This window comes from Colobus angolensis, unplaced genomic scaffold (genome assembly GCF_000951035.1).
Source record: "Colobus angolensis palliatus isolate OR3802 unplaced genomic scaffold, Cang.pa_1.0 Scaffold23, whole genome shotgun sequence".
Classification (NCBI taxonomy): domain Eukaryota; kingdom Metazoa; phylum Chordata; class Mammalia; order Primates; family Cercopithecidae; genus Colobus; species Colobus angolensis.
Window position 1 is genome coordinate 21218200 of NW_012115488.1, and position 26066 is coordinate 21244265.

Below are 26066 nucleotides of genomic sequence, written 5' to 3' on the forward strand. Positions count from 1 at the left end.
AGGTCCCAGGCCCTCTCCCTCTTGGGCTTGACTGGCTATTTCAGCCATTATTGATTCGGGTGCTGATGGCTCCCTTAGGAGTGCTAGGCAGTCCCTCTTCCAATGGCCAGTTTATTTGCAGTATGAACATTGATTTATGCCCAAGGCACGGTGACTTGGATGCCCAGCTTTGGACTTTCCACTTTTCTGCATCCTTTATTTAGGCCAAGACTCAGGAGGGCAACTCCATGTGGGAGGTGAGCTTAAGGCTGAAGCCAAGAACTGCACCTCATTGGAGGTCCTTCTGACTCTTTCTGCTCTGTCTCTTCATTGGAGGTCCTTCTGACTCTTTCTGCTCTGTCTCTGTTATTAAAAACTAAAAACACCATATCCAAAAGCTGTTCCACAGGAGTCTGGGGACTGATCATTGCTTTTTGTAGTTTCCTACTGATACAAGGGGCAGACTGGCTTATAAGAGGTACTCCCAAAAGGGTCTTTCCTTCCCTTGAGGCAAGATCATGTTAGTATATTTCCTAATTGCCTCAACTAAACACTCTTGAAACAATGCTGGATTCTCATCTTTACCCTGAGAAACTTCCTTAACCTCTTCATAGTTAACAGGTTTTTTTCATACATTTCTTCATCCCTTCCAACAAACAAGCGATGATATGATCTCTCCTCCCCAAGTCCCCTGTACCTTTGATAGTTTCATTCTAGATCTTGATTTGGAACTGCTATACCTCCTGCCTAATATATACTATGATTAGTGTTGTGAGCCAATACCTCATCTACATGGGTCTTAGCTGTCCCCAAAATGTGTTGTTTCTCTTCCACTGTACAACACAGAGGCAACAAAACATGAAGATCCCGCCAAGTTAAACTATATGTCAGAGTTAATTCCTCAAATTCATCTACGAATTTTCCTGGATTTTCAGAGAAACAACCAAACTTCTCTTTACATATAACAACATCAGACATAGAAAAGGCGATATGTATTCTTACAGTGACTTTTTCATTTGCCACCTCTCTAAGTGGACAAAGATTTCCCTCTGGAGGTTGATAAGAGGCTCCACTATAAGTATACTCACAAGGCTAGGTTTCTCAGGGAGTGGTGGGTATAGAGTGGAATTAGACAGGTAAGGAGGAGGGGATAAAATGTTCCCAATAGAACTTTCAGGTGGACTAGAGGGAGAAAGGACCAACACATCTGAACCTTCAAAGCTGACAGAAGGAGGTTCTGCTCCATCGAAAAATGCGTATTGAACTGGGGGTGCTTGCACCAAAGGATCATCTAGTATGCTAGTTTTTTTTTTTCTTCTTTTCCTTTCATCAAAGATGCACATGTTTGCTGCCAGGTTTTATCCTGACTGAGCAACAAAAACGCTTGAACATATGATATTTTATCCCATTTTCCCATCCACTTACAAAACAAATCAAGTTTAAGAATAGTATTAAAGGCTGTAGTTCCAGTAGGAGGTCATTTCTCTTGTTTTTCCAAATAATACTGAGACTAAACAGTATTACATAGAAACACCAGTTTTCTCTTCTTAAGTCTATTTAGTTTAAACTGTTCCAAATATTCTAGAAAATGTCCTAGCTGTGAGTCCTTTGGGATCAATGCTGTGGTTCCCATGAAGGAGGCAGTTGATGTTAAAAAAATAGTTCCAAACCTGTAAGGTTGTATTGCCACTGGCCAAGTTCCACTAAAAAGGATAAAAGAGGTTTTAAAGGCCAGCTACATTAATGAGGGGATCCCTGCCAAAAATTGAATCATCTTATTCACACTATCTGAGTAATATAAATGAGCTGAGCCGTGAATTTTAGATAAACCACAACATGGAATCCAATAAATAAATGTTGAATAAAGCAAAGGAAATGAAGAGGATTTAGATGGAAATGACCAGAGCAAGTAGGTTCTGAGCAATAGTGACAGCATGGACTGGATAAGCAAAGCTGATTTGCCTGAATCAAAGACAGGAAAGAAGCGCTTTAAAAAATATTTATTTACTTATTTATTTATTTATTTATAGCATGTAAATTTAATGAAACAGCAAAGAGAAGAGTTCCATGATTTCCATCCTAATGCCTCTAGATCACACATAGTGGGCATAGCTGCAACAAAACATAACCACATCTATCTAATCTTATTGCTCATAGCTGTTAAATATCTAATCTCAGTCAGCAATTTCAGAGACAGAGACTTCAATGATTTTTGTTCCCAATGTTTCACAAGCAAATGGACAGAAATTAGTAGGCACACAGGGAAATAGTAAGTTAAAATTCATAAGACCAGCTAAATGAATTTTTCTGAAAATGACAGTGAAACTGAAACAGCAGCTAGGAATTGACTCATTGACTCATGCAACAAAGAGGACAAGGCAGATTAATACAAAGAGCATAACAGTTAACATCCCATGGTGCCAAACCCATTCTTAGGTGAGAGGGACTTTACTGGGAGGGGCATCTAACCCACTAAATCTTAGTAAGGACTCTAACCTTCCTAAGTTGGACCTTGAACCTGAGGTCAGTCCAGTGTCCTTGCCTTAAATGAGAAGAGTCTTTAACCTTCTCTGTCTTAGGAGAGACTTTAACTCCTCTAAGTTGGGTCTCTAACCCAATCCCATCCTTTACTTGGGTACCCTAACACTTATCCAAAGTCAGCAAATCAGTGTTGCAGTCTATTTCCTTTGAGTCAGAGGGGTTTCTTCAGTATCATCCCTTCCAAAGTTCACCAGAAAGATATGGCTAGAAAGGGGTTAGAATCTGGAGTGTGCCCTTCTGTGGGGCTGCACTCACCCTAGATTGTTCCAGCAACGCTGTCGACAGGTGCTTCCGCCCTAAATTCCTATGGGGGAAGCCCCAGTTGTGTCTGCTGTGGAGTGCCAGGGGAAACAAGAACCCCCTCTCAAAGATCCTTCATGATCAGAGATGCTACCTGCCTGTTGTGGCATAAGTGTGGACTTTCCCTACTGCACCCAGCACTGCAATTGTGTCTATGCTGTGAAAAACTACTCAAAATTGGAAAGATCTGAAATGCATGGCCTGCTGTTCAGATTCTTTTATCCCATGGTGTGATCCCTTGATGTGGTACTCTCCACCTTCCCTAGGGATTAAGCTTCCTAAGAGCCAGATTGTAGTGATTGTTATTACTCTTCTGGGTCTAGCCACCCAGTAGGGCTACCAGGCTCTGGGCGAAGAAGAGAAATCTAAATGTTTGGAAAACTTAGTTGAGGGAAAAATTGAAGAAAACTTCCCCAGCCTTGCTAGAGATCTAGATATCCAAATACAAGAAGCTCAAAGAATTCCTGAAAATTTTTCATGAAAAGATTATCACCCAGACAGATAGTCATGATGTTATCTAAAATTAAGGTGAAGAAAAAAATCTTAAAAGCTGTGAGACAAAAACATCAGGTAACTTATGAAGGAAAACCTTTGAGATTTACAGCTGATATCTCAGCAGAAACCTATCAAGCCAGAGGGATTGTGGTCCTATCTTTAGTCTCCCGAAACAAAATAACTGTTAGACAAGAATTTTGTATCCATTGAAACTAAGCATCATAAATGAAGGAAAGATAGTCTTTTTTTCAAACAAATGCTGAGAGAATTAATCACTACCAGGCCAGCACTACAAGAAATGCTAAAAGAAGTCTGAAATCGTGAAACAAAATCTGAAAATACAGCAAAATAGAATCTTCTTAGGACGTAAATCTCACAAGGCCAATAAAACAATAAAGCAATTTTTAAAATGCATACTATTTAGGCAACAGCTAACATGATGAATAGAACAGTATCTCACATCTCAATGCTAATGTTGAAAGTGAGTGGCCTAAATGCTCCAGTGAAAAAGATACAGACTGGCAGAATGGATAAAAATTCACCAACCAAATGTCTTCTGTCTTCAAGAGACTGACCTGACACATGAGGACTCACATAAACTTAAGGTAAAAAAGTGTTGAAAGATATTCCATGCAAATGGAAACCAAAAGCAAGCAGGAATAGCTATTCTTATATCAGATAAAACACACTTTAAAGCAACAATGGTAAAAAAAAGACAGAGAAGGACATTATACAATAATAAAAAGGATTCATGAAAAAAGAAAATATCATAATTTTAAATATATGCACCTAACACTGGAGCTCCCAAGTCCATAAAACAATTACAACTAGACCTAGGAAATGAGATCGACAACAACACAGTAATAGTGGGGGATTTCAATACTCCATTGACAGCGCTAGATAGATCATTGAGACAGAAAGTCAACAAAGAAAAAATGGACTTAAACTATACTCTAGAACAAATGATCTGAAGAGATATTTACAGAACATTCTACCCAACAACTGCAGCATATACATTCTTGTCATCAGCACATGAAACACTCTCCAAGACAGACCATATAATAGGCCACAAAACAAATCTCAATAAATTTAAGACAATCAAAGTCATGTCAAGTATCCTCTCAGACCACAGTGGAATAAAACTGGAAATTCACTCCAAAAGGAACCCTCAAAACAATACAAACACATGGAAATTAATCTGCTCTTGAATGATCTTTGGGTCAACAATAAAATCAAGATGACGATTAATACATTCTTTAAACTGAATGATAATAGTGACACAACGTATCAAAACCTTTGGGATACAGCAAAAGCAGTGCTAAGAGAAAAGTGTATAGGATTAAATGCCTACATCAAAAAGTCTGAAAGAATACAAATAGACAATCTAAGGTCACACCTCAAGGAACCAGAGAAACAAGAACAAACCAAACCCGAAACCAGCAAAAGAAATCAAAACAAACAAAAAAAATACAAAAGGTAAATAACAAAAAGCTGGTGTTTTGAAGACAAAAAATTGATAGATAATTAGCGTGATTCACCAAGAAAAGAAGAGAGAAGATACAAATAAACTCCATTACAAATGAAAGGGGAAGATATCACTACCAATACTGCAGAAATACAAAAGATAATTTAAGGTTACTATGAACACTTTTATGTACCCAAACTAGAAAATCTAGAGGAGATGAATAAATTCCTGGAAATATACAGTCCTCCTAGATTAAATAAGGCAGAAATAAAAACTCTGAACAGACCAACAACAAGTAGTGAGATTGAAACAGTGATAGAAAAATTGCCCACAAAAAAAGTCTAGGACCAGATAAATTCACAGCTAAATTCTGTCAGACATTCAAGGAAGGATTGATACCAATCCTACTGAAATTACTCCAAAAGAGAGAGAAAGAGGGAATTCTCCCTAAACATTCTGTAAAGCCAGTGTCACCATAATACTAAACCAGGAAAAGACATAACAAAAAAGAAAACTACAGACCAATATCGTTGATGAACATAATTACAGAAATCCTCAAAAAAACACTAGCTAACCGAATCCAACAGCATATCAAAAAGATAACACATCATGATCAAGAGGGTTTCATACCAAGGATGCAGGGATGGTTTAACATACTCAAGTCAATAATGTGATGCATCACATAAACAGAACTAAAAACAAAAATTATATAATAACCTCAATAGATGCAGAAAATACATTTGACAAAATCCAGCATCAATTTATAATAAAAACTCTCAACAAAATTGACATATAAGGGGCAAACCACAAGGTAATAAAAGGTATCTATGACAAATCCATAGCCAACATCATCCTGAACAGGCAAAAGTTAAAAGCATTCCGCCTGAGAATGGGAACAAAACAGAGATCCCCACTTTCACCACTCTGTTCAATCTAGTACTAGAAGTAATAGCCAGAGCAATCAGACAAGAGAAAGAAGTAAAGGGCATCCAAATCAGTAAAACAGAAGTCAAACTGTTGCTGTTTGCCAATGATATAATTATATATCTAGAAAACCCTGAAGACTTATGCACAAAGCTCCTAGATCTGACAGATAAATTCAGTATAATTTCAGGATGCAAAATCAATATACACAAATCAGTAGTACTGCTATACACCAACAATGACAAAGCTGAGAAACAAAGCAATAACTTAATCCCTTTTACAACAGCTTCAAAGCCAAAAAACACTTAGGAATATACTTAACCAAAGAGGTGAACGATCTCTATAAAGAACACTATAAAACACTGCTGAAAGAAATCACAGATGACACAAATGGAAACACATCTCATGCTCACGGATGGGTAGAATCAACATTGTGAAAATGACTACACTGCCAAAAGAAATCTACAGATTCAATGCGATTCCCTTCAAAATACCATCATTTTTCTTCAAAGAACTAGAAAAAAAATCCTAAAATTCATATGAAACAAAAAAAGAGCCTGCATAACCAAAGCAAGACTAAGCAAAAAGAACAATTCAGGAGACATTACATTACCCAACTTCAAACTATACTGCAAGGCTACAGTTATCAAATAGCATGGTACTAATATAAAAATAGGCATGGAGACCAATGGAACAGAATAAAGAACCCAGAAATAAGGCCAGTTACTTACAACCAACTGATCTTCAACAAAGCAAACAAAAACATAAATTGGGGAAAAAACACCCTATTCAACAAATAGTGCTGGGATAATTGGCAAGCCACACATAGGCAAATTAAACTGGATGCTCATCTTTCACCTTATACAAAAATCAACTCAAGATGGATAAAAGGCTTAAATCTAAGATCTGAAACCATCAAAATTCCAGAGATAACACTGGAAAAACTCTTCTAGATGTTAGCTTAGGCAGAGACTTCATGACCAAGAACACAAAAGCAAATGCAACAAAAAGAAAAATAAGTAGATGAGACCCAATTAAACTAAATAGCTTCTGCACAGCAAAAGAAATAACTAGCAGAGTAAACAGACAACTCACAGAGTGAGAGAAAACATTCACAAATTATGCATCTAACAAGGGACTAATTTCCAGATCTACAAGGAACTCAAATCAGCAAGAAAAAAGCAATAATAATAATACCATCATAAAGTGGTCTGAGGACATGAATAGACAATTCTCAAAAAAATATATAAAATAGCCAACAAGCATATGAAAAAAATTCAACATTATTAATCATCAGGGAAATGCAAATTGAAACTACAGTGAGATACTACCTCACTCCTGCAAGAATGACCATAATTAAAAAGTAAAAACATAACAGATGTTGGCATGGATTTTGAAAAGTGAACACTTTTACACTGCTGGTGAGAATGTAACCTAGCAGAACCCCTGTGGAAAACAGAAAGGAGATTCCTTAAAGAACTAAAAGTAGAACTACCATTTGATCTAGTAGTCTCACTACTGGGTATCTGCCCAAAGGAAAATAAATTATTATATAAAAAAAGATATTTTCACATGCATGTTTATAGCACCACAATTCGCAATTCTGAAAATACAGAACCAGCCTACATTCTTGTCAACCAACATGTGGATAATGAAAAGGTGCTACGTATATACCATGGAATACTACTAAACCATAAAAAGAAATGAAATAATGGCATTTGCAGCAACCTGGATGGAGTTGGAGACCATTATTCTAAGTGAAGTAACTTAGGATTGGAAACCAAATATAGTATATTCTCACTTATAAGTGGGAGATAAGCTATGAGGATGCAAAGGCATAAGAATGATACAACGGGGTAGGTCTGTTCCAGGATGGCTGAATAGGAACAGCTCCAGTCTGCAACTCCCAGCGTGATCAACGCGGAAAACAGGTGATTTCTGCATTTCCAACGGAGGTACCTGGTTCATCTCATTGGGACTGGTTGGACAGTGGGTGCAGCCCATGGAAGGGGAGCCAAAGCAGGGTGGAGCATCTCCTCACCCGGGAAGCACAAGGGGTCAGGGGATTTCCCTTTCCTAGCCAAGGGAAGCCTTGACAGACTGTACCTGGAAAAATGAGACAGTTCCACCTAAATACCGCACTTTTCCAATGGTCTTAGCAAACGGCACACCAGGAGATTATATCCTGCACCTGGCTAGACTGGTCCCATGCCCACGGAGCCTTGCTCACTGCTAGCGCAGCAGACTGAGATGAGCTATGAGGCAGTAGCCTGGCAGGGGGAGGGGTGTCCGCCATTGCTGAGGCTTGAGTGGGTAAACAAAGCAGCCTAGAAGCTCTAATTGGGCGGAGCCCAACACAGCTCAGCAAGGTCTACTGCCTCTGTTGACACCACCTCTGGGGGCAGGGCATAGGTGAACAAAAGGCAGTAGAAACTTCTGCAGACTTAAACTTCCCTGTCTGACAGCTCTGAAGAGAGCAGTGGCTCTCCCAGCACACTGAGCTCTGAGAACAAACAGACTGCCTCCTCAAGTGGGTCCCTGACACCCGTGTAGCATAACTGAGAGACAATTCCCAGTAGGGGCCAAGTGACACCTCATACAGGCGGGTGCCTCTCTGGGAAGCTTCCATAGGAGGGATCAGGCAGGAATATTTGCTGTTCTGCAGCCTCTGCTGGTAATACCCAGGCAAACAGTGTCTGGAGTGGACCTCCAGCAAACTCCAACAGACCTGCAGCTGAGGGACCTGATTATTAGAAGGAAAACTAACAAACAGAAAGGAATGACATCAACATCAACAAAAAGGACATCCACACCAAAACCCCATCTGTAGGTCACCAACATCAAACACCAAAAGTAGATAAAACCACAAAGATGGGGAGAAAGCAGAGAAGAAAAGCTGAAAATTCTAAAAACCAGAGCATTTCTTTTCCTCCAAAGGATCTCAGTTCCTCACCAGCAACAGAACAAAGCTGGATGGAGAATGACTTTGACAAGTTGACAGAAGTAGGCTTCAGAAGGTCAGTGATAACAAACTTGTCCGAGCTAAAGAAGGATGTTCGAACCCATTGCAAGGAGGCTAAAAACTTTGAAAAAAGATTAGATGAATGGCTAACTAGCATAAAAAGTGTAGAGAAGACTTTAAATGACCTGATGGAGCTGAAAACTATGGCAGGAGAACTACATCACACATACACAAGCTTCAGTAGCTGATTTAATCAAGTGGAAGAAAGGATATCAATGACTGAAGATGAAATTAATGAAATACAGTGATAGGAGAAGATTAGAGAAAAAAGAGTAAAAAGAAACAAACAAAGCCTCCAAGAAATATGGGACTATGGGAAAAGATCAACTCTACATTTGATTGGTGTGCCATTCCCAATTCCCATTCACAATTACTACAAAGAGAATAAAATATCTAGGAATCCAACTTACAAGGGATGTGAAGGATCTCTTCAAGGAGCACTACAAATCACTGCTCAATAAAATAAAGGAGGACACAAACAAATGGAATAACATTCCATGCTCATGGATAGGAAGAATCAATATCATGAAAATAGCCATACTGTGCAAGGTAATTTATGGATTCAATGCCATCCCCAGCAAGCTACCAATGACTTTCTTCACAGAATTAGATAAAACTACTTTAGAGTTCATATGGAACCAAAAAAAAGCCCGCATTGCCAAGACAATCCTAAGCAAAAAGAAGAAAGCTGGAGGCATAATGCTATCTGACTTCAAACTATACTACAAGGCTACAGTAACCAAAACAGCATGACACTGGCACTGAAACAGAGAGATAGACCAGTGAAACAGAATAGAGCCCTCAGAAATAATACCACACATCTACAACCATCTGATCTTTGACAAACCTGACAAAAACAAGAAATGAGGAAATGGTTCCCTCTTTAATAAATGATTCTGGGAAAACTAGCTAGCCATATGTAGAGAGCTGAAGCTGGATCCCTTCCTTACACCTTATACAAAAATTAAATCAAGATGGAATAAAGACTTAAATGTTAGACCTAAGACCATAAAAACCCTAGAAGAAAACTTAGACAATACCATTCAGGACATAGGCATGAGCAAGGACTTCATGACTAAAACACCAAAAGCAATGGCAACAAAAGCCAAAACTGACAAATGGGATATAATTAAACTAAACAGCTTCTGCACAGCAAAGGACAACACCATCAGAGTGAGAAGGCAACCTACAGAATGGGAGAAAATTTTTATTTTAAAAAATTAACCAAGCAAACCATCATGGACATATTTCTGAAAAAAGTGCCACTTTCTCAAGAAAAGCCTCAGGCAGGTCCTTCAGAAGTTATTCCAGAAAAAGGCATTATTATCATAAAAGATGACAACTCCATGCTTGTCATCGCCCCTGAAGACCTTCCAGTGGGACAAGTTGTAATGGTGGAAGACAGTAATATCAATGATCCTGAACCTGTGAAGGACTAGATTAACGTGAATTTTTGTGTCTTACTTTTTAACATAAAAGTTTCCAAAGTAAAAAAATTAAAATTAAAAAATTAAAAACAGAAAAAAAAAGCTTATACAATAAGGTTACAAAGAAATAATTTTTGTTGTTGTTCTTAATTCCCTAAGAATATTCATTTTGTTTGAAACTTATATAAAAGTTAATACATTTTTTAAAATTTAAAATTTTTAATTTTATAAAGTAAAAAAGGTATATTGAGCTAAGATTAATTTACTATTGAAGAAAAATATCTTTTATAAATTCAGGGTAGCCTAAATATACAGTGCTTACAAAGTCTACAGTAATGTAATGTCCTAGGCCTTTACATTCACTCAGCAGTCACTCACTGATTTATCCAGAGCAATTTCCAGTTCTGTAAACTGTATTCATGGTAATTATTCTATACAAGTGTATGATTTTTTAAATTTTATATGCCATATTCTTACTATTCCTTTTCTATATTTAGATACATTTACATACACCAACACCTGCCATTGTGTTATAATACAGTTGCCTCCAGTTTTCAGTACAGTAATAAGCTGAACAAGTTTGCAGCCTAGGAATAATAGACTATACCATATAGCCTAGGATGGTATGCCTAAGCTATGCCATGTAGGTTTATATAAGTACACTCTATGATGCCAGCACAACACTTCTTAAAATGTGTCCCCGGTTTGAGTTGACATATGAGTATATAAGGAGGTATACCAAAACTTTACCTTTTTATAAATCCAATATTCTACTCTGGATGAATAACAGAACAGTACCTATTAGAAAAATGTATGCTGTGCTAACACATAATTCAAAACATAAGCTGAATTTTCATATGAAAAAATAGTCATGTGTCACTTAACAATGGGGATATACATGTTCATCGTGAGAAATGTATTGTTAGCGATTTTGTTGGTGTGCAAATATCATAGAGTACTTACACAAACTAGAGTATATTGTCATTGTGCATGCTATCCAATCACTTGTAGCCCCTTACTGACCATATAAGCTGTGGATTTTGTGTGCTTAGAGGCCATCTTGAACAAAACAATACAAGATTCAATAAAGCACAAGAGAAAATAATGCAATCAGGAAGCTGCTGCCCCTGCATCATGTTGTGATGGGGCATATTGTTTTAAAGCAAACTTTTTTATGAATAGGAGTACACTACAAAATAACAATAAAAATTATAGTACGGTATTGTAAATACATAAACCAGTAACATAGTCATTTATCATTATTATTATCAAATACTATGTACTGTATGTATAATAATTGTATGTGCTATACTTTTATATGACTGGCAGCACAGTGGATTTATTAACAGCAGCATCACCACAAACACATGAGTAATGTGTTGTATTATGACATTCTATCATTGGCCTATTATAGTCTTATGGATTATATAAGGATAAACCACCTTTGTATATGCAATCTGTCATTAACTGAAACATCATTATGCAGCCAATGACTGTTTTGTTTTGTTTTGTTTTTTGAGACGGAGTCTTGCTCTGTCGCCCAGGCTGAAGTGCAGTGGCCAGATCTCAGCTCACTGCAAGCTCCGCCTCCCAGGTTCACGCCATTCTCCTGCCTCAGCCTTCCGAGTAGCTGGGACTACAGGCGCCCGCCACCTCGCCCGGCTAGTTTTTTGTATTTTTTAGTAGAGACGGGGTTTCACCGTGTTAGCCAAGATGGCCTCGATCTCCTGACCTCGTGATCCACCCGTCTCGGCCTCCCAAAGTGCTGGGATTACAGGCTTGAGCCACCGAGCCCGGCATCCAATGACTGTTAATACAAAATACTAGAGACTTCTTTTCAAATAATTATTGCAAAATTCAATTTCTTTGTGTTATGTCTTGCATTTAGACAGAAACAAGTTTATGTTTTCTATTATTTTCTTATCTAGGATTTTCAAGTTGGAAAATAAGTGACTGAATTAGAGGTTAGGGTTGATTAAAATATGTTATCATGTCCTTTGCCTAGTTTTAGTGGAATTATTTGTTTCTTGCTTATAAATTTGTTTAAGTTCATTATATATTCTGGATATTAGCCTCTTGTCAGATGCATAGCTTGCAAGTATTAAAATTTCAACACCATCGTCATTAGAGAAATGCAAATAAAAACCACAATGAGATACCATCTCATACCAGTAAGAATGGCAATTATAAAAAGGCCAAAAATAATAGATGCTGGTAAAGTTGTGAAGAAAAAGGAATGCTTATACACTGCTGGTAGGAATGTAAATTAGTTCTGCCATTGTGGAAAGCAATGTGGCAATTTCCCAAAGAACTTCAAACAGAATTACCATTTTACCCAGTGATGTCATTATTGGGTATATATCCAAAGGAATGCAATTCATCCTGCCATAACAACACATGGACAGAGATGTGCATTGCAGCCCCATTCACAATAACAAAGATATGAAATCAACCTAATTGCCCATCAATAGTAGACTGGAGGAAGAAAATATGGTACACATACACTATAAAATGATACACAGCCATAAAAAGAATGAGATCATCTCCTTTGCAGCAACATGGATGGATCTGGAGGCCATTATCTTAAGCTAACTAACAAACACAAGAACAGAAAACCAAACACATGTTCTCACAACTGGAAGCTAAATTGTGAGAATACATGGGCACAAAGAGGGGAGCAACAGACGTCAGGGCCTACTTGAGGTTGGAGCGGGAGAGCAGAATGAGGATGGGAAAACTACCTATTCATTACTATGCTTATTACCTGGGTGACAAAATAATCTGTACAGCAAACTCTCATGACATGCAGTTTACCTATATAACAAACCTGCACATGTACCCTGAACTTAAAATAAAAGGTATATATATATATATGTGTGTGTGTGTGTGTGTGTGTGTGTGTTTGTGTATAATATCAACAGGGAAGGACTACAATTAATGTTTATAGCTAGTAGAAACCTCCTGTATCAAGAGTCAACAACAGATTAATAAATTCATCACCAGCACTTTCAATAGCAGATATTCACAAAGTAGTCTCACATTAGAGTTTGAAAACCCATATTGTGCTATATGTGATACCCAAATAAAATATTATATTATACAATGTTAAAAATATGACGTGTGCTTTTAAAAAATATTAAATTGAACACACCTTTACTTCTCTGTGTCTGCCAGATTGAAATAACAAAATAAATATAAAAATGGGAGTAAACTCTTTATAGTGCTGAAAACTGACAAGTATGCCAAATTGACACTTTCCTAGCTACATATTGCATTTCTAGATTACATTTAACATTAGATTAACTGCTAGATGTTACAAGCAGTAAAATTCCAATCTGATATAAAAAAAGAATCCAGAAAAGAAAAAGAGTAAGAACCTGAGATTTTCATAACAATCATTTTAAGAACTCAGAACAAGTGCAACTTGAGGAGCGCAAATAAATTATCATCAATTTTAAAATATTAGCATTTCCACTATCATATCTTGTATGCATTCCTTTACAGTGTTTCTTTAGGCAAAATTAAGCACCTGGACTGAGTAGGCTTATGGAGAAAATATTTTAAGGTTAAACCACTCAAAAATATTCAACTTTGTAACCAGAGCTCTAACAAAAACAATCAGAATCTTAACACATCTTAGCACAGTTAAACCTCCACTACCTTTTCTACTCACTACCATACTCAGTCCTTTGTAGGATTAAATGCTGGGACTCACCTTCCTCCTTTAAAATGTAGGTCCTTGAGGATATGAACTCCAAAAAGAGGTCAGTTTAATCAAAGTTAGAATTCCAACATTTAGAAGTATCTTTCTAGCTTCTTCACTTGTACTTGCAGTATCCTCAGGTGCATTAATACTCTCCAAAGTATAATGATCCTTGATGGCATTACCTCATTCAAAACTGACTCCAAAGGAAGGCACTTCCGTGGGAATTTTAGCATTTTTAAAAATTTAATTTATTGCTAAGATCTTCTCTAGAATAGTGAAAAACTTCCCCTGATTATTTAAAGAGGTATTAAATTGGAATTAACCAATAGAACTTCTGAGTTATATTTACATTACTTCCCTGTTTATCAATCCTCCATGAATTAGTTTGTGATACAGAAACACATATCCTGTTATGGCAAAAATCTACATTTAAATTTAAAGTTTTAACAGTACTTCCCAACCCAGAATTTTTATTATACCTTCACTGATCTATTTTCTGAAAAAAAAGAAAGCAAGAGAAACATAAACAGGTAATATGTATCTATACACACCTCCCCTCCCTACAAACATCCCTTACAAGCGTGTTCAAAGTGGCTTTGAATGTTATTATTTTACTTTATTTCCTAGTTGTATAATTTTTAACATAATATTTCTAGACAGCAGAATATTATGAAGAGATGTAAATAAACTAAAATTATTAAACTTTAATTCTCCCAGTAAATCCTAAAAATTCTACATACATTAAAACATTATCAGAAATGTTTCATAATAGCGCACTTTATTATGAAAATGCAGATCATCATAAATATATTTTTGCTACTTATGTCAACATCATGTGTGATTTTCCTCTTCTAAACGCTGGGCACAGAAACAACTGTTGGAGAATCTTTAAAAGAGAAAATCATTTTCACACTCTGATCCTCAAATGATCTGCAACCTGCTGATTCAAACAGAGAAGAGTCAAGCAATCAAGTAGGGTTTTACATGAAGACTAGTTTATAGACTTTTAAAATGCATGTTGAAATAAAATGTATAGCAGGAAATAAAAATGTAAAGTAGGATATGAATATTCCTTGTTTCACATTTTCTTCTGCTAGCCACGACCCTGAATTGCTCACCCATCTACAAAGGGACACTGACTAATGCTAATAACAGGAGAAATTTTGTCAGCTATTATCACTTCTCCCAAGAGAACAAAGAAACATAGTAGAGAACTTTGTTTCACAGCAATCTGATCTGTATACAATATTTGGAAAATATAATTTCAATTGATGTACAATAATGTATAAAAATTATTAAAAAATCTCCATGCAAATGCATTTTAGCTTAAAAAAATCTATAAATAGCTGACACATTTTCTACATTTAAATATTTCTTCACATTAAATAATTATGATTAATTACAAAACAAAGTGTAAAAGCAATCACAAAAGTGGGCTTCAACTCAGATTATCAGTTAGTCTTTATCAATAAAATTCAAGTGAAGGTAAAAAAGCAAATGTAAAAAGGTAAAAACAAATTAAGTAGAAGTATATGATTATATTGAATTTTATGTTTACTAAGATTAAAGAAGCATGAAAATATTTATCGTAAACTGGTCAATTAACCAAAGAAATTTTCTGAGGAAACCGCTATATGTCAAATCATAGATAAAATGTTAATTTTCAAAAGGTTTAAAATAGTCCTTGTTGGAAAATAAATACAACTTTAATTTCAACTATAATCATATGAACTTAAGTGGCAAATATACTTTTATTTAGAAAAATAGAGAAATAAATATCTACAGCCCAAATCAAAAGTACTAAGAATAAAAAGGGAACCTAATTAATTCTAAATAGCAAAAGTCAACAACTAATGGGATATCACTTCAGTCACAATTAGCCTAGGTGTATTTTCCTATTTTCCCTCAATCTCTTTCAATCAAAGTATCATCTTTTATTGAAAGTATTAAATTTGTATTGTATATTTTTAAAAATTTTAAACACAAAGCTATATTATAATATTTGCACTCAAAATATAATAAAATATATAGAATTATATGAAGTACATTTATTTGTTAAACATGTAATTACATTACTATTATTTTAAATTTTATTATTATTAATAAAATATTTCATTGATAGATTGACAATGTGTAATTCTTACACGATGATGATCCAGTTACAAGTTGGTTTCTTCTTTTTTTCTTAACTTTTGGATTCTTCACAGTTATATTTGGGATGTCAGTGCTCTCATTTACGTGACGTTTGTATATGGAAAATGCAGTAGCAGTGAAGATGACAGTGCATAGTTTGCAGAGAAAAGCTAAATTTAAAAAAATGCAATGATCAGATATGTCCATGTATTTAGAACAAAAATGTAGGCAAAAATGCTATTTACCAAAGAAAGGTTAAATATATTTCACCTATAAAGGTATAAATCCCCAAATTGTAGAATGTAATTAATGCCATAAAATTATATTGTTACTTAAAGGAGATTTTTAAATGTTTATAACGTATTTTAGATTTCTTAGACATATTTCTTAGACCCCCTTCCCAAATGCAAGGTGTGCTATTACCACATGGAACGTGTTAATTCTGAAACATAAAATATAAATTCTGACTTTCCAAATTTAACTAGCAATAGGAACTAAAGCTAAGTCACTTCATGCAGCTTTGCTCTTTTTGAGATATTTATCATTTTTCAAATGCAACAAATATTACAGAAAAGTTAATTATGTAGGTTTTCAAACCATTTTCATGTTTCAAGTTGCAGAAATTTAATACACTACAACATTCCAAGCATTATATAAACATACTTGAATATTGGATGCAATACTTAATTTTTTCAATTTTTTTAAATTAATTCTTTTTTTTGTTTTTTCTTTTGAGATAGGGTCTCACTCTGTCACCCAGGCTGGAGTGCAGTGCTGCGATCTCGGCTTACAGCAGCCTTGACCTTCCCGGCTCAAGCGATCCTCCCACTTCAGCATGTGCCACCACACCTTTCTAATTTTTATAGTTATTGTAGAGTTTTGTAGGTTTTGCCATGTTGCCCAGGGTGCTCTCTCAAACTCCTGAGCTCAGGCAATCTCCCTGCCTTCGAGTCCCAAAGTGCTGGGATTACAGACATGAGCCGCCACCACGCTTGGCCTTTTTTTCTTTTTCCTGAAACAGGACCTCCCTCTATTGTTCAGGCAGGGGTGCCACTATCATAGCTTACTGCAACCTGAACTGCTGGGCTCAAGGGATTCTCTGGCCTCAGCCTCCTGAGTAGCTGAGACTGCAGGTGGTGATACCACACCTGGATAATTTTTTATTTTGTACAAATGGGATCTTGCTAGGTTGCCCAGGCTGATCTTGAACTCTTGGCCTCAAGTGATCATCTCGCTTTGGCCTCCTTAAGTGTAAAATATTTCACAGCCACAATATCAATTATCTGACATAATGGTTTCAAGATAAAAAGGAAGCATTAATGATTCTATGCCATTTTTAATGAAACAATAACATTTTACACATTTTAAGGGGAAAAATACCATTTTTTAAATGATAGTTATATCTGACATAGTTGTAACATTAAACAATTGTAACATAGTAAATGACACAGTAAATAATTATAGTAAATTATTCTCTTGAGGGTATAGCTTGTGAAGAAAAATTGAGCAATTTTGAACAAGTCAGTAATGCTTCCAAGAAAAAGGGAATTGTTGCAGCAGGCAAATTATCTGACAATGATAGGAAAAGCTAGATTAAAATCCTCCTTTTAAAGACTTGATAGAGCTGATGAAGAAATGAGAAAGAGATAGATTAATATCCAAGGCAGGGCAGAACTTAATTGGAGGTGATCCGACTTTTGCAACAGCTTTTTCTCTGTGGTTATTTTCTATACTGGATGGGGGCAAGGGGCTAAGATACAAACCTTTACTCTGGCAAAAAATGCTGCTGAAGAACAAAGATTCATTTGGTCTAACAGGGCTGAAGCGGCAAAGTTGAAGACAGCAAAAGTTTCAAACAAATAGTAAGACATATGCTGGATATTAAAAGCCAAGAAGGTCAGAACAGTCAAAGATACATAGCCTAGTTGTGAAGCACAGGCAGGTCTACACAATTTTGCCATTGTTCACATCTAAAGCACTACTATAAGACAAAGTTCTAATCACTTACCCCTCGAAATTTTGAAGCCAGTGGGGAACCAAATCAAACTAAAGCTGCAAACTAGTCACCAGTTGAGTCAGAAATTTAATAACTTGCCCTCCACTTAGGTAGAATAACAGAAGGAAAATGTCCCTTTCTGAAGGTAAATATTTATTTCAGTCTGTATCATTCTATTACACAAAAGGCCTGGAATGCAATCATATGTTGCAAAATATATGAAAAAGCAAGGAAATACTATTTCCCATTAAAAGTGAAAGCAGTCAATAAAAGCATACTCAGAGAGGTTCTAGCACTTGGAATCAACAGGTGGAAACTTTAAAATAGTAATAATTATGGTGAAACATATTTCTGTTTATCTACTGGAAAAGGCTGATAGGGTGCATGAAGAAATGAGAAATGTTCAGTATAGAAATAGAAATTACAAAATGAACTTTGTAAAATAACTAGAAATAAAAAAGGAAAGATAACAGAGCATCCAAGATACATGAAATAATATCAAGTGATCGGACATATATTAAATGGAGCCCCAGAAGGAGAGAGTAGGAAAAATGAGATAAAATAAATATTTTGAATAATGATGTCCAAATACTTTCCAAAAATGTAGAAGACATCAACCCATGGATCCAAGGAGCTCAGCATACACAAAAGAGGGAAAAAAAGCAGCAACACACAGAAAACCATACTTAGGTCCACTGTAGTCAATTTAACAAGAGTCAAACATAATTAAAGAGAAAATGAATAAAATCCAAATAAAAAGACATATTACAAGTTGGAAAGCAACATCACAAATGATAGCTAACTTCTCACCAGAAACAATGGAGACCAGAAAGTGATGTAATACCTTTAAAGTTCCGAGAGTTACAGGATTTCATATTAAGCAAAAATATCTTTCAAAAAGTAAACATAGCCAAAATACAGTCTCAATAAACAAAAAGGTAAAATAATTCATCTCCTGTATAAAAGAAATGCTAAAAAAGATGTTCTTCAGGTACCTATACTAGATAGAATATTGCGGATCTGCAGAAACGGCACATATTTAGATGAACCTGAAAGAATACATGTACACATACACATATACATACACACACCATATTAATATTAAAGACAAGGTAGATTTTAAGAAAAATATCACTAATGGAGGGGGAGAAATGGGCATTAAGTAATAATAAAAATAACAATTCATCAAACAGACATAAAAATCCTATGTGTGTATGCCAAACAATAGGGCTTCAAAATATCTAAAGAAAAAAATGGAAAAATTACAAATAGAAATGAATGTATTAACCAAGTTGCAAATTTTAGCATCCCTCAAGTCAGTAATAGAACACAAATACAAAGATACAATCTGAACATGATCTGAATAATACAAAGTGAGCTAATTGATATTATCAAAAGACAATACCAAATAACTGCCAAATATGCATTTCTAGGTGTATATGAATAATTCATGAGACAGAGCATCTGATAGGTCATAAGAGACGTTTCAATAAATTTCAACTTCTGTGACCCACCAATTCCACTTTTGGGGATTTTTACCCAATAAAAACAAAAGCATACGACCATGAAAACATTTGTATAAAAATGTGAGCTGGGCACAGTGGCTAGCACCTGTAATTCCAAAACACTGGGAGGCGAGGCGGGAGGATCACTTGAGGCCAGGAGTTCAAGATCAGCCTGGGCAACACAGTGAGACTTCCTCTATATTAAAAGTAAATAAATTAGCCGGGCATGGTGGCATGGACCTGTAATTCTAGCTGCTCTGGAGACTGAGGTGGGAGGATTCCTTGAGCACATTAGTTCGAGGTTACAATGACCCATGACACTGCACTCCAGCCTGGATGACAGAGCAAGACATTGTCTCAAAAAAATATATACACAGAAGCCTCATTTATAATAACCAAACACTGTAAACAATCCAAGTATTAATTAATAAGAGAAAGGATAAACTATAGCATATTCACAAATTGAAATAGTACTTAGTACTCAGCAATTTCTACAAAGCACAAGCTAATGCTGTAGAAAGAACATTAACGAATCTTCCAAGAGCATAAAATTAAGCAAGATAGACACGAAAATAAGTACAGTCTTCTACTTATGTAAATTTCTAGATCAAATAAAACAAATATTTTTTAAAAATCTGAAAGGAGTCTATCTGAAAAGGAGGGAAAATGACTGGAAAAGGTCATGGGAAAAATTTCCATATTTTGTTTTGGGTGTTGTTTCCACAAGGGTACTCAATTATCAAAAGCCATCAAGTTGAACTTCTAAAATCTATGTTAATTGTATTAATTACACCTCAGATTTTTTAAACAAAAAGAGTATTGTTTGATATATATATCTATAGATATAGACATAGATACAGATATATAGATATAGATATAGATTTAGATTTAGATATAGAAACAATCTCACTCTGTCACCCAGGTTGGAGTGCAGGGGCATAATGTCAGCTCACTGCAACCTCCACCTCCCAGGCTCAAGTGAGTCTCTTACCTCAGCTTTCTGAGTAGCTGGGACTATAGGCATGAGCCACCACATCCAGCTAATTTTTGCATATTTTTTGTACAGACAGGGTTTTGCCATATTGCCCAGGCTGGTCTTAAACTCGTGAGCTCAAGTTATCTGCCCATCTCGGGCTTCCCAAAGTGCTGGGATTACAGGCATGAACCACCTTGCCTAGTTATTTGATATATTCTTTACAAACCAAACAGTGTGACCATCACCTGAATCATGAATGAAATATCATTAGCACCCTAGCAACCCTACTCATGATTCCTCAAGGTCACTAACTGATAAAAGTTAGTTTTGTTTGCTCTTGAATATATTTATATAGCAAGCCAAAATTATGTAAGTGGAATTATACAGCACCTACATACTCATTTGTGTCTGCTTTCTTTCATTCAGCATAATGTTTGTGTGATTCATCCATATTTTATGTAGTTGAGCGCTTTTCATTTTCATTGTTGTATAGAATGCCATTGTTGAATATACCACAATATATTATCCATTCTATTGTTGTTTTTGTCGTTTGTTTGTTTGTAGTTTTTCTGGGATGGAGTTTCGTGCTTGTCACCCAGGCCAGAGTGCAGTGGCACGACCTTGGCTCACTGCAACCTCTGCCTCCAGGTTCAAGCGATCCTCCTGTCTCAGCCTCCTAAGTAGCTGGGGTTACAGGTGCCCGACACCACACCTAGCTAATTTTTGTGTTTTTAGTAGAGATGGGGTTTCACCATGTTAGCCAGGATGGTCTCAAATGCGTGACCTCAAGGAATCTGCCCACCTTGGCCTCCCAAAGTGCTGAGATTACAGGCATGAGCAACCGTGCCTGGCCCATTCTATTGTTTGGGGTATTTGGTATCTACTTTTGTGAAGAATTTTTTCAAGCTTTTTATCCAGTTTTTTGTAAGGTTATCCTTTATTTATTGATTTTTGGGAGTGCTTTGTTTATTCTGGTCCATCTTTTTCACTTTGGTTCCCTGTATTCCACATTGTTATCTTTTATCTTTTTTTTTGGTAATAATTTATTAATTTTACTACAGTCTGATTTATTTTCTAGGTACTACTCAGGTGTCCTGTTTATGTTGTTCCTACTCCAAGGGCATGAAAATATTCTCCCATTTTTCTCAAAAGGCTTTATTGTTTTATCTTTCATATTTAGATATGCAGTGTGACCGGAACTGATGTTTTTATAAGATGTGAGATAAGGATCAAAACACATTTTATTAGATATGCATAAATAAAATGGCTAATAACATTTTTTGTTTGTTTAACCATTGCAGTGTCCCCTTCATCATAAATTAGTTGAGTGTGCCTGTGTGGGTTTGTTTCTGAATTTTCTGTTCTGTTCCATTAATCAGTGTGTTGATGCTTGCACCATTACCATATTGTATTAATTATCATAGTTCTATAATAGGTTTTTATATCTGTTAGCACATATTCTCAATTTTGTTTCAACTTCAATATTCTAATAACAATACTTACCCTTTAACTTCCCACATGAATTTTAGTTATTTTGTCAATTTCAAAAATATCTCGGGATTAATTTGTGATCACATACTGTAGATTATTTTAGGACAAATGGTATTTATTAATGTTCTTATCTGTTAACTTTTTTCCATTTATTTAGGTTTTATTTAATTTTTCTCAAATTGATTTTGTAGTTGTCAGTGTAGACGTTTTGTACAACTTAAATAAATTTTTTATTGGTATTTGATTTTTTGGTGTTATTGTATTTATTGTATTTTAATTTGGTTGCATCTGGTATTGGAAACAAAATTGATTTGGTACAATGATTATATATTTAGCAACTTTGCTGAATTCATTTATTAATTCTAATACATTGTGTTCCCTGATATGGGTGCTAATTACAGATGTGTTCAATTTATAAAAAAATGTGTTGAGCCATACATTTATATATGCTCTTTCTTATATATGTATATATTATATTTCAATAAAAATTCTAACAAAGAGACAAACCATGTGAAGGGGTAAAAATGGTAAACTAAGAAAAATGTTTGCAAAAGGCTTATCTATTCTACTGCAAATGAACTAGAGCTGGTGGAATCCTTCATTTGAGGTAAAGGCATTGGATGAGTCATCCTAATTAAAACTTTCAATTTAAAAAAGAAAGAGCAGATAGACTTCCTTGCCAACAAAAAGAACTCATAAACTAATGCAACAAATTTTTTACTAATATTTTGAGAATCTGATGAATGTCACAGCCTTTTCCCCAGGAGGAAAACATTGAACATACAAATATGTGTCCCAAATTTTCCATTTCAAATATACTGGAGTTCATTCTTAGCACTTAAAATTTCACAGATCACTGTTGAGTAACCCATGCTCTAGAGTAGTGCTAGGCATAGAACCTTCAGCAATAAAGGCAGTCTTCTACATCTGCACTATTCAATAGAGTAGCCACTAGCCAAATGTGATCATTAAAGATGTAAAATTTGCCTACTGTGACTAAGGAACTAAATTTTTAATTGAATTGAATTTCAATTAATGTAAATGTAAATTTAAATAGCCACATGTGGCAAATGTCTTCCATATTGGACAGTACAACTCTAGCTCCTCTAACATATTAAGAGCTATCTTCAGCAGTTTACTATGGTTGAAATCACATGAGTACTTTATTTAGAGTAAGCATGCCAACCACCAGTCCATGGAATTCTTTTTTCCCTAAGCTTTATAATGGTTTAATTGACAAATAAATGAATAGGGTACATATTTATAGTATAAAACATTAGTTTTTGATGACTATACACTGTAATATGATTAAATCAATATAGTTAATATATTTGTCACATTATTTGCTTATTTTTTTTTTGGTGAGAACATTTAAGTTCTATTCCCTTGGCAATTTTCAAGTATACAATACATTAATCCAAGTCACCACATTGAACAATAGATGTCAAGAATTTATTACTGCTGTCTAACTGAAATTTTATACCCTTTGACCAACATCTCTCATTTCCCATTCCCATCACCAGCCCCTGTCAACAATTATTCTATTCTCTGCCTCTGTTCGATTTTTTTTAGATTCCATGTATAAGTGAGAGCATGCTATATTTGTTTTTCTATGCCTAGCTTGTTTTGCTTAACATGATGTCCTGTAGTTTCACCCATACTGTTGCAAAAGACAGAATTTTCTTTCTTTTTAAGGATGAATAGTACTCCATTCTACGTATGTATCTCATATTTCCATTGTCTATTTATCTGTCAATGAGCATCTAGGTTATTTCCATACCTTGACTATTGTGAGTAATGCTGCAATAAACATGGGAGTACAGATATATCTTAAACATATTGATTTCATTACCTTTGGATATACACCCAGTAATGAAATTGCTGGATCATGTGGTAGTTCTATTTCTAATTTTTTGAGAACCTGTTTTCAGTAATGGCTGTACTATTTTGCATTCCCATCAACAGTGTACAGGGTTCCCTTTTTTCCACATCCTCAGCAATGTTTATCTTTTTGATTTTTTTTGGTAATACACATTCTAACAGATGTGAGGTGATATCTCATTGTAATTTTCACTTTCATTTTCCTGATGATTAGTGATTTAAGCATTCAAAAACATATTTGTTGGCCATTTTTATGTCATCTTTAAGAACTATCCTTTCAGGTCTTTTGTTCATATTTTTAATCAGGTTATTTCTTTACTTACTAATGATGTTTGAGTTCCTTATATATCCTTATCAGATATATGGGTTGCAAATATTTATCTTATTCCATAGGTTATCTCTTTACTCTGTTGATTGTTTCCATTGCTGTGCAAAAAGCAGCTTTTTTGTTTGTTTAATATAATCCTATTGTCTATTTTTGCTTTTGTTGCCTATGCTTTTGGGTTCATATGAAAAAATTATCTTTTCACTATGTTTTCTTTTAGTAGTTTTATAGTTACATATATTATGCTTAAGGCTTTAATTCATTTTGAATTGATTTTTGCATACAGCATGAGTTCAATTTTATTCTTCTGCATGTGGCTATCCTGTTTTCCCTGTGCCGTTTATTGAAAAGACTGTACCATTGTGAGTTCTTGGCACATGTATTAAAGATCAGTTGTCTATAAATGCGCAACTTATTTCTTTGTTCTCTATTCTGTTTCAATGGCCTATGTCTGTTTTATGCCAGGACCATGCTGTTTTGATTACAATAGCTTTGTAGTATACATTGAAATTAGATAGGGTTATGCTTCCAGCTTTGTTGATTTTGCCAAAGATTGTATTGGCCATTAAAAGTCTTTTGTGATTTCATGCACAAGGTGAATAGAGCCGATAGACATCTGTGTCTTTTTCTTGATCATAAAGAGAAAGCTTTCAGCTTTCCACAACCATGATATTAGTTCTGAGCAACTAATATATTTGCTTTATTGTGTTGATACATTCCTCTATATCCAATTTTTTAAGGATTTTTATTACAAAATGATGCTAAGTTTTGTCAAATACTTTTCCTTCACCTATTGAAATTATCATATTATTTTTATCCTTTATTTTATTATGGCATATCACATTAACTGATTTGTGTATGTTGAGCCATTCTTGCAACTTAGGGATAAATCCCTCATGATCATAATATATGATCCTTTTAAATGTACTGTTGAATTCAGTTTGCTAGTATTTTCTTGAGGATTTCAACATCTGTGTTCATCAGGGATATTGGCCCTTAATTTTATTTTCTTTGGAATGTTTTCATCTAACTTTGGTATCAGGGTAATTCTGGTCTCATAAAATGAGTTTAGGAGTGTTCCTTTCTCTTGTTTTTTTTTTTTTTTTTAAAGTTTGAGAAAGGTTAGCATTATTTCTTCTTTAAATGTTTAGCAGAATTCACCAGTAAAGTCAACTCCCGGGCTTTTCTTGATTTTGATTACTAATTCAACTCCTAGTTAATTATTAGTCTGGTCAGATTTTCTACTTATTCATGATTATGTCTTTGTGAAGTTTTATGTTTATAGGAATTCGTTCATATTATCTAGGCCATCCAATTTGATGTATAATTTTTCATAACAGTCTCATGATCCTTTTTATTTCTGTTGCATAACTTGCAGTGTTCATTTATAATTTTATTTATTTGAGTCTTCTCTGTTTTTCTTAGTCTAGCTAAGGGCTTGCCAGTTTAATTTATTTTAGCAAAATCCAACTCTTAATTTTGTTTTTTTTTCTATTATTTTTCTAATCTCTATTTCATTGACATTTGCTCTGATTTTTATTATTTCTTTTCTTCTGCTGACTTTGGTGTTAGTTTGTTCTTTTATTTCCCTCGCTCCTTGAGATGTAACATTACATTCAGTCAGTCAGTAATGTTTGATTAGAGATTTTAACATATTTACATTTAAAGTAATTATTGATAGTTAAGGACTCACAACTGCCATTTTTAAATTGCTCTCTGACTGTTTTCTGACTTGTTTTCCTACATTCCACTCTTTTTTCCTTGCTGTCTTCCTTTGTGGTTTGAATATTTTTGTTGTAGTGGTGGTATGCTTTTAAAAATCTTTTTAACTTTTTTATATTTTGATCAGATACTCCTTATATGTTACAATTTCTGGGTACCATAGGGTGTACATGAAATA

General features: G+C 35.0%; 1 protein-coding gene across 3 annotated transcripts in view; it reads right to left on the bottom strand.

Moving 5' to 3' along the window:
• Positions 1-14618: 14618 nt before the first annotated feature.
• SLCO6A1 (solute carrier organic anion transporter family, member 6A1) overlaps positions 14619-26066 on the bottom strand; it is a 110713-nt gene continuing 99265 nt past the window's right edge. Inside the window, exons 12-13 of one of the 3 annotated variants that reach the window (XM_011944311.1) lie at positions 16004-16162; positions 14619-14796 (exon numbers count right to left, since the gene is read on the bottom strand). In XM_011944311.1, the coding sequence (XP_011799701.1) occupies positions 14711-14796; positions 16004-16162 (245 nt within the window). In that variant the 3' untranslated portion in view covers positions 14619-14710. The remainder of the gene's footprint in view (positions 14797-16003; positions 16163-26066) is intronic. The other 2 variants (XM_011944310.1, XM_011944309.1) reach the window with 2 other exon arrangements.